Below are 9,268 nucleotides of genomic sequence, written 5' to 3'. Positions count from 1 at the left end.
TTTCTAATTAATACTTGTATATTGAATTTTACACATCATATGTAAATATAGAAAGTTTCTTGAAGTGACATCTATTAGTTATTAGTTGAACTTCTGTAAATTGCTTAACGTTTCGTGTACAGACATCTGTACAATAGAGCTATTTTAATTAAAAAGTCTATTAATCGTTGCATAGATGGTAGTATTAATTTTATATCACCTTCATTTTCTGATAATTTTAATAACTAAAATAATATTTTTATCATTGATTACGAAAACTCTGATAAACGAAGTAAGTACCTTTGACAACTATATATTTAAAATGTTCATTTAAAATGTGTTTTGATATATATAAAATTATTTGTTATATTTTTATTATATTTTTTTGCAAAATGTTTAATAAAAAATAATTGGATAAATAAATAAAAATGTTTAAAAAATTATTAAAAATAGTTATTTCAATTTTGTTTTAATTGTACTCTTATTATATCACAAATAATTAATAATTAAAAATTCATGGTATTAACATTTCTATTTCAAAAAAATGTCTAATCAATTTTTGTAATTTATATTTATAATATATAATATTTTTCGCTTCCCCTCGTATTCGCAGATCGTTTTCCGTTGTGCGAATACAAACAGTTAAATCCCGTTATGGCAAACAGTTATAGACATCGTTCCACTTGTGGTTTGTGCACCGTCAATAATGTCATATTTGGATGAAAATCATTCGCCATCAATACACGAGAAATTTTTTCAAAGAGAAACTATCGAAAACAAACCGCGACCCAATTATCCGTAATCAATCATCAACAATTTCATTGTGTTTTGATGAAATCGCGATGAATTAAAGCAATTTTCGACGGGAACTCATTCATGACCACTCCGCCTATGCGTCCGACCAGTCGGCAAACAGGTACAAAGTCGATCGGTTTCCAACCCGCACGAGTCCGGTTTTTGTTTAATATTCCTTAGGAGAATCACAACTGGTCGCTGTAACATCGTGTATAGTGTGAACGAGAGAAGAAGCGACACGCTGGAATTTTTAAACCGGCCACCGAAAGTTAAATGTTAGTGCTGTGTTGTGAGTGAGCGTGTCAAGTGGTTAATTGACCGATTCATTTGCAAAATTGGTGAAGAATTGCAGGAAATTTTGTAAATGGGTTGGTAGAATTTGGTTTCTTTCACATTTTTACTTGGTAATAAAAAATTATTAATTTATAAAAATTTGAAAATGTATTTTTATTTAAGGAACAAAATAAGTATTCAAAGTATCGAAATAATTTAAATAATTTACAATTTTATATCTTCTAATGATGCAATGAAGATTCTTAGTCTTCCTTCTTAGAATGTGGTTATCATAAAGTAAAAAAAATAGAATGTGAACTGAAGTTCTAAATATTATCTAAATGTATCTTATACCTATTAAAACAATTGTTAAATCGGAACTAACATTCAATTGATGCAACATAAAATAATAATACGCTTAATATAGACAATATACATATACAGTATAAGATTAAATTTGTGTGACTCATAAAAATGTTTACGATACTATAATAAACCAACAGAGACAGCTGTTTTCATACTAACTAGTTTAACTAAACGTAAACAGAATTTTCACAAAGTTATAAAATGAAATTCATAAAATTCTAATTAAAATAAATCACCGGCTGCAAATATTAAATTGGACAGTTATAATTAAAGCCCCAATAACAGTTAATAAAACACTGTTATTGAACTTAGTCTTACCGGAAATGTCTTATTAGGTAGTCTATAATTTAATTTCCTCAAAATGAAACCTTTAAATTATTCTCAGAAGCAAATGTATTTGAACAATGACTCCAACTAATGATCTATGTAAATTTATTTTATAAGTACAGTTAGATAACTCTTGCTTCTTCAATTCTTGATGTGACTGTATTTTTAATTATGTATATGTATTAAAATATTTCAGAGATGGTTATATATCTGTTGCCATCAAATATCCTCCGTCACCAAATTACGTCGTAACCTTTGTCGAGTGCAGTTGATTAAACTAAAACTTCATTCATTTGCTTGACCTTTTCTTTATTTCTTAAAGTAATATTTACTAGTCCTACCTAGTCTCTAATTAATACAAATTTGTTTACAATATGTAACAATAAAACTTTTAATATAAAAGGAAATACCAAATAAGTTTAAGGTTGTTCTACTGGGGTTTTCCGTTGTTTGTACGTTTGGTTACACTAAAATGCTGTTTTGGACCAATTTTGAAACATCTATTAATAATTCGTTAAATGTTGATAAAACATCCGCAACTAAAATATCAATTTTCAAAATAATACAATTTGGACAAAACATGTTTGCATCTCAATTTCAGTAAAATTATTTGTTGTAGATTAGGTAAACTTGCTGCACAATGAAGATTCTCCCCCACCAATCAAGCCGATAACTCCGAAGTTGACCTGTGATAACACGTATTTGGATTCTCAAGTTAGTGTTGGTTGTGCCGTTCAAAAGAAACATGTTGCCTAAGACTAATTCCTGTTCAATATTGTATATACTTTTCGCCTGGTTTCTGGGCATGTGCTACGGCTTCGTTTTATTATCTTCCGCTGCTGGACACAACGTGGAACTTAATCTTTTCGAAGCTGGCGAAGCTTTGAGCTACAAACTACACTCCACGGTTCTGCTGAACGAAAAGGATGATAATAGCAAGAATGTTGGATTCTTTGTGGATGGTGACGTGGTTGTCACGACACTCTGGAGTAATGGCAACAGCAGAATATTACAAATAGAAGTATGTAGTCTTTAAATATGTTTATGTATTTCTTTAAATATTTAATTTTTAGATTAAAGAACCAAAACTTAATATTAAGTCAAGGAAGGCACCTGCACCAGATGGTTTTGTGCCACACGCTTCCAAGTTGGAGAAGTTGTCCAATAAACCTTATCTAGTCGTTTGGAATAAGGGAAAGATTGATAAAGTATTGATACCGAAAGATGAGGCAACTTCAATAGTCAATCTTAAAAAAGGAGTTGCTAGTTTGTTCCAAGTAATTCTTTCTTTTTTTATATCGAAAATTTTGTTACAAATATTGATTAGTTTCAGATTTTGGATGGCGAAATCCGTGAGACTGACGCTTCAGGAGAATGTACTGCAAAATATTCATCAACATCTCAAGATAAATTTGTGAAGACTAAACAAGACTGTATATCTCCAGATTATTCCTACATTTACAATCCTGAGCCAATTTTAGGAACAATTATAAAATCAACAAGGCACACAGAATATTATTTGGATCTAACAAACAATATTATAAAATCAATAACTTCTAAGGAGAGCCATCAAATGTTCGTTTCGGCGAAAGAAGACTTGGGTAATTTTGTTGAAACGGAACAAGTTTTAACTCTATCTGGTCAGGACAAATCTCAGTATTTTACTGGGGATGATTTAGAAACAGTTCTGTCTCAAATCGTTACTTCTAGTGGTATATTTTATACTCAGGAATCTCTTCTAACGGACAAGGAGGAAGATAACAAAGAAGATATTCAAAGTTTTCCTATTCTAGTGAACGAATTAAGGAATAGTTTAAAGAATGAAGCTTTGGGAGGATTAAAATCAGCTAGAAGCTTTATAAAGCTTATTAATTCGGGAAGAAGGGCCAGCAAAGCGGAAATCACCAAAGCTCTTGACGCTAAGGAGAATAAAAATATACTGTAAGTCTTTAATAATTATTATCGTATTAATTAACAATGTGTTATATTTTTAGTTTACAATTGTATGATGTGTTGGGTTTTGTTCAAACTATTGATTCACATGCAGCTGTGAACAAAAAATTAAAATTTGATAATGAACAGAGTATCGATCAAAATGAAAGATATTTATGGGCCTTGTCCATTTGTTCCCAACCAAATCCTGATGTCATGATCGACCTTTTAAATAAGTACAATAAAAACATGAATATCCTAGCTAAAGTTAAAGAAACTATTATTCTCACTTTGGCTTCAATGAGCTCCAGACTAAGAAAATTGAAAGGGCAAGACACTGTTAAATCTAAGGTAAGAAAAAAAGTAATATAAATAAAATTATACAATTATATATTGTCGTTTTCAGGTTCTCCGTGATGTGGAAGAAACTATATTAAACAATTTGGATTATGCAAAGGGAGAAGAACGTTATCAATTCTTCCGTGCTCTGAATAATTTAAAGTCCGAAAGAACGCTTCCAACTCTCGTAAATTATATTAAATATGGAAGTCCAAAAGAAGGATATTTGAGTTGGAAAGCGATTAGAGCATTAGACAAATCTTTTTGGAATAAATCTGTTCTGAAAGCTGCAGAAAAAACCTTCTTCCAATTGGACAAAAAGCACGATACAAGTTCCAGAACTATTTCAGCTGATATTATTCTTTTGTCCAATCCTTCGGATGAAATTATTAAAAAATTGTTGGAATATTTATATTCTAAAGATCCTGCATTTGAAATCAAACAATATGTACTGCAAACTCTTAAAATGTTGGCCGATGAGAGTCCTGAGTTTAAAGAGAAGTTGATGAAAATTATCAGAAGCGACAACAAACTGAACAACTACTCTACGTTGTCGCCAAGAGGAATGTCGACTGCTTTAACTAGAAGCTTCATGAAAACACCCTCCAGTAACGGAAGCCTTGTATCGCTGCAAGAATTGAAAAACGGAATCGTAAAACGAGGAACAGTCAATATCATGATGGACAAAGATGGCTTCTCTCAAGAAATTTTCAGCGTAAGTAACAAATTAATTTTTTTTCTTTCCTTACTTTGACGGTTTTCTGTTTCTGCAGCTTGGTATATTTTCTGGTGGTCTTTCCAGTTTCATGTCCAGTAATGGTGACAACGAAGTCGAGGATGATGAGTCGGCGAATGCCGGTATGGAACTAACAGTTCTTGGAACGCAACTCAGACCGTTCGTTTTCTTCAGCGGACAAGGAGAACTTATGGGTCACGTTTGGTCTGGAACTGCTTCCGAGAAAACGCCAGCGTATCAAGTGAGATGAGATTCATTATTTTTGCTTGTGCTTTATGATTTTTTAATGATTTGTAGGCTAATGCATTGTTGCAAGATCATTTGGAATACCTACGGCTTGGGTCTGGGTTTATTGCCGAGTTGAACGTTAAAGGAGCATTGAGTTTTGATTTGTCTGGTTCAGTTAAGATTTCAATTTTTTATAGTACTGCAGAGTCACTGGTGGAAAAATCGTAAGAGATGGTAACAGAACAGTGAGCATGTATCTAACATAAGTTTTATTTTAGAGCTGGAATTTTGTTAGTGGGATCAACCAAAGTTGATACGGCATTTGTGAAGTCTCAAGTCGAATTTACTGCATCTATTGAACCTAAATTGAACCTTCAAACTGATATCGATTTTTCCTCTAAAATGAATTTGTGCATGAGACTGACGCAACCTGAAACAGTATTCAGGTAAATATTTGTTCTATTATCGAATCCACTCCGGAAGACAAGGTCGGTAATAAAATGAACATGGAGGAGATATATTAGTTATATATTATATTAGTTAATTTGGACGGACTTTGGAAACGTCGCTTCATCAAAATAGTGGAAGTGAGTCTTTTCTTTTAGTTCACTTTATCACCGGCCTTACTATCCCAAATCAAATTATAATAATGTTTGTATCATTTTGCCTGTTGTTTTGTTTAGGCATAATATCTTCAAAATTGAAAGGATTCCTGGAAGCAAACACAAACTGAGGATAGCCAAATATAAAAAGTATAATGTTTCGGGAGTGACTTATTCGCTTAATAGAAAGAACAACGAGATGTGTAGTACAATTTTTAAATGACTTTAATCAATTGTTAGTGCTGTGTCAGAGACTGTAATTACCTCTTTTTAAGTTATTCAAAGATTATAAAATATATGTTATTTAAAATCCACAAGAGTTATTCACTCAAAGTTTTTTTTTATTATACATTAAAATATGTTATATATACATAACATATATAAAAATATATATATAATACTAAAGTATAAAGTGAGGTAAACCTTGAACAAATTTGGAAGTGTCATCACATGACTGATAAAACGGAAAACCTCATTGAGGACATTCAACCGGATTGGCACCTTGATTATCCAGCCTCTTCGGGGCTTCATTCTGTTCATCATCGCTGTCGCTCTCAGAACTTCCATCTATAATATCCTCCTCTTCTGAAGAATCTTCCGAACTCTTTTTCTTCCGCTTAGCGACCCTTTTCTTTCCCCTGCTTTTGGATTTCTTAGTTTCCTTTTCCTCTTCAGAACTTTCGCTCTCTGACGATTCTGCTCCGCTGCCCCTCTTTCTCTTGCGAGTGTTGCGCTTTCTACTGCGCCTCGATTTGCTCGATTTTCTAGCATTTTTCGCTTGGATGCAATAGGGCGATTTTTGGCGATCGGACATTTTTCTCCATAATTCGGCACCATGCTTGACTACATCTGTTGCCTTCATTCCTTTATGGGCGCGGCGGAAGTCCCTCATGAAGTTGAGGAACGGATTTCTTGTTATGCGGCCCGGTTTCGTTTGTTTCCTCGCATTTTTCTTCGTACCTCTAGACGGGGAGCTCATAATTTAATAACTATTAATTTGCACAAGGTTATTGACAAGTCACGTAAAATATGACAGTTTGTTGATGAAACAAAATTCAATTATGTTTTGTTGAGAAAGGTGAGTTGATCCAGTTAGTATAAATAAACTGTGTACACAGGGCAGTTATTTTTAATGCACTTGTCAGATAAGGGTTTCTAAGTTGGTTCATGATTAATCAAAATGGATTTCAAGTGTTACGATGCCCAATTTACTCTCAGTCTTAGTTTACAAACATGAATTTGTGCTTTATGCTCGTTTCTATCCCAGTTCTGCTACTGCTGTATTATTGTGCCAAAGCTACTTATTTATTAAGCAACGACAGCATACGAAGTGACAATGTGATAAAAAAGAAACAGGGAAAGTTACATGTTCCAAAATTTATGTTAGAACTATACGAAAGGAATAAGAGTTACAAGAGGAACAATTTCAGTGCTCCAGATGTAGTGAGAAGCTTGATCCCAACTCATGCAGGTAGGATTGAAAGTAAATGTAAAAAATATCTAATTTTTACTTTTTAGGCTTACTGGAGAATAATGAAGTGATTGAAGAATATTCAGATAAACATCTATTAACATTTGATTTGCCCAATAAGGAAGATGATGAAGTCTTCGTTGAAGCTGAATTAAAAATAATGACAGTCATAGATTCCAATACTTACATAAAACGTAACATACAATTATCGATATTTGATTCTTTCACCAACAAGTTTTTGCCTGCATTTGATAAAGAAATTAATCATGTGAATAACACTTGGTTGTCGTTTGATGTAACTGTTCCCGTTTATAAGATATTGAATTCTAATAAAAACAAAGACCTGAAGGTGATGGTTACTGTTAAAACCTTCTATCCACATTTAAAACGAGGATTTAAATTATCTTTATTGCCCTCAAATCCAGATTTTGACCATCAATATCCTGTATTGATGCTCTCATACGCATCTAAAAAGAAAAATGTTACCAAAAGGAAAAAAAGGAGTATTGAGGAAGATTACGAAGAAGAAACAAATATAATATGGGATGACGCAGGGTCGAAAAAACGTCGGACCAGACGCAGAAACACTTGCAGAAGAAAGCCTTTGTACATTGACTTTTCTGAAATTGAATACGATTTGTGGATACTTCAACCGAGCGGATATGAAGTATGATTAATATTTTTGCATTTAATTGTTACTAAATGTATTTTTTAGGCTTATCAATGTCAAGGAAGGTGTTTTTATCCAGTGGCGGAACATTTGAATCCAACGAAACATGCAATAGTTCAAGCACTTTTGCACAGCGTTTCACCTTCGAGAGCATCACGATCTTGTTGCGTCCCAACCGCTTTAGATTCTATTTCTATTCTATATGTGGATGATAATGGTGTTTTAACATACAGATTTGCTTATCAGGATATGGTTGTTAAGGAATGTGGATGCAGATAATTTTGTACTACTTTTTTAAATATATACTAGTATAAATTCAGTTAAATTAGAAACTAAAATCAGTCAATTGTAATGAAAATATAATATCCTTAAATTATATGTCATGTGAGACATTGCATTGTGCCCCATTTGTGTATTGTTGAGTATATATAATATAATCTTTATTTGGTGTTGGTTGATGATATTGTCTTGGATTCTCGTCAACTTTGAACAGCAATCGAGACGTAATGCACATCACAAAAACTCAGTGATAACGATAGTTCAAAACAGTATTATTATGCATAAAAATATTGGCATTAGATTGAATCACTATTTGTTATTAATGTTTTATCGCCGCAAATCAATATCTCAAACATCTTTCATGTTTATTTATTACGGTATTCCCCACTAGAAAATCTCTTTATTTTTATTCACATGAAAAGCTGCATTCAAATACAAAAAATAAAAATTCAAGATTAAACTTGAGGAACTTTTTATCTTGAAAATGAGAATGAAGCAACAGTTTATCTTAACGAACAATTTACTTAAATTTATAAATGAAATGTTTTAAATATAGTTACTTACAGTGTGACCCATTTGAAAGCGGGAAAATTTGTCCGATTTTAACAAACTTTTGAATTGTAAAGTATGAAAATATGTTCTTATATATGAAATGTCTCTTAAAACCTACTGGTTATTATTTTAGGCATGATCAAGAAATCATACCTAATCATATCACCCTGAAATGGGTATATACCAAATTTGATAAAAAAATTATGCACAGGTATTAATAATTTTATGAAAAAATTAAAAATTATATCTTCTTATGAATTTATTTTTTGATTAAGAAGTCTATGGAATAAACTATCAAATATAGCATATTTTTCAATATATTTAGTTTAATTTTAGTTGACTAATAATACTATTCTAATAATACTATACTAATTATACTATACTTATATTAATACCCTTAAAACTCAAATTTCCGTAAATTCGTCGTAGAATTAATGAATCATGTGCGGAAATTGCTCCAGTACAAGTGAGAGAGAGTTGAAGGGTGGAAGTAAATAAAATTTGGGTATTAAGAGAGTTAGTATAAGTGTAGTATTATTATTTTAATATTATTTATAGATATTCTTGAAGAATTTGTTTTAATTTACAAAACACGATAACCTACGTTTACATTTAATAAAATTACTTTTAATTTTATTCTCGGAACATTAACTTTTTTATTTTTCGATGTATCTAATTTTATGAATAATCTACAATATTCACAGTTTCTCCCTTTATTG

At 31.7% G+C, this 9,268-nt stretch overlaps 3 protein-coding genes across 4 annotated transcripts; 2 read left to right on the top strand and 1 right to left on the bottom strand.

The window, feature by feature from the left end:
• The first annotated feature begins 639 nt into the window (after nucleotides 1-639).
• On the top strand, nucleotides 640-5,894 carry LOC109604064 (microsomal triacylglycerol transfer protein). Of its 2 annotated transcripts, none has more exons than XM_020020608.2 (10): nucleotides 640-1,142; nucleotides 2,360-2,761; nucleotides 2,814-3,017; nucleotides 3,068-3,681; nucleotides 3,735-4,023; nucleotides 4,079-4,726; nucleotides 4,785-4,988; nucleotides 5,045-5,199; nucleotides 5,254-5,421; nucleotides 5,659-5,894. In XM_020020608.2, exons 2-10 carry the CDS (start codon nucleotides 2,486-2,488, stop codon nucleotides 5,798-5,800), a joined length of 2,700 nt encoding a protein of 899 aa, XP_019876167.1. In that variant the 5' UTR covers nucleotides 640-1,142; nucleotides 2,360-2,485; the 3' UTR covers nucleotides 5,801-5,894. The 2 variants fall into 2 exon arrangements, with proteins under 2 accessions (XP_019876167.1, XP_019876158.1); XM_020020599.2 differs by having other exon boundaries at nucleotides 640-1,178.
• A 17-nt stretch (nucleotides 5,895-5,911) lies between these two features.
• On the bottom strand, nucleotides 5,912-6,674 carry LOC109604054 (uncharacterized). The gene has a single exon (XM_020020588.2). It carries the CDS (start codon nucleotides 6,554-6,556, stop codon nucleotides 6,050-6,052), a length of 507 nt encoding a protein of 168 aa, XP_019876147.1. The 5' UTR covers nucleotides 6,557-6,674; the 3' UTR covers nucleotides 5,912-6,049.
• Nucleotides 6,675-6,798: 124 nt separating this feature from the next.
• On the top strand, nucleotides 6,799-8,585 carry LOC109602889 (bone morphogenetic protein 10). Its single transcript, XM_020019336.2, has 3 exons — nucleotides 6,799-7,048; nucleotides 7,096-7,715; nucleotides 7,764-8,585. The coding sequence occupies exons 1-3, from the start codon at nucleotides 6,811-6,813 to the stop codon at nucleotides 7,995-7,997; spliced, it is 1,092 nt and encodes a 363-aa protein (XP_019874895.1). The 5' UTR covers nucleotides 6,799-6,810; the 3' UTR covers nucleotides 7,998-8,585.
• Nucleotides 8,586-9,268: the final 683 nt, after the last annotated feature.

This window comes from Aethina tumida, chromosome 1 (genome assembly GCF_024364675.1).
Source record: "Aethina tumida isolate Nest 87 chromosome 1, icAetTumi1.1, whole genome shotgun sequence".
Taxonomy (NCBI): Eukaryota; Metazoa; Arthropoda; class Insecta; order Coleoptera; family Nitidulidae; genus Aethina; species Aethina tumida.
This window is presented reverse-complemented; position numbering and strand designations above follow the sequence as displayed.

Excerpts from the sequence above, each read along its gene's own strand:
- LOC109604054 (XM_020020588.2), bottom strand. The coding sequence starts at position 6,556 with ATGAGCTCCCCGTCTAGAGGTACGAAGAAAAATGCGAGGAAACAAACG.
- LOC109604064 (XM_020020608.2), top strand. The coding sequence starts at position 2,486 with ATGTTGCCTAAGACTAATTCCTGTTCAATATTGTATATACTTTTCGCC. Across the intron at positions 4,989-5,044 it reads AGAAAACGCCAGCGTATCAA|GCTAATGCATTGTTGCAAGA; the intron begins GTGAGATGAGAT and ends AATGATTTGTAG. Across the intron at positions 5,422-5,658 it reads CAACCTGAAACAGTATTCAG|GCATAATATCTTCAAAATTG; the intron begins GTAAATATTTGT and ends TGTTTTGTTTAG.
- LOC109602889 (XM_020019336.2), top strand. The coding sequence starts at position 6,811 with ATGAATTTGTGCTTTATGCTCGTTTCTATCCCAGTTCTGCTACTGCTG. Across the intron at positions 7,049-7,095 it reads CTTGATCCCAACTCATGCAG|GCTTACTGGAGAATAATGAA; the intron begins GTAGGATTGAAA and ends TTTACTTTTTAG. Across the intron at positions 7,716-7,763 it reads TTCAACCGAGCGGATATGAA|GCTTATCAATGTCAAGGAAG; the intron begins GTATGATTAATA and ends TGTATTTTTTAG.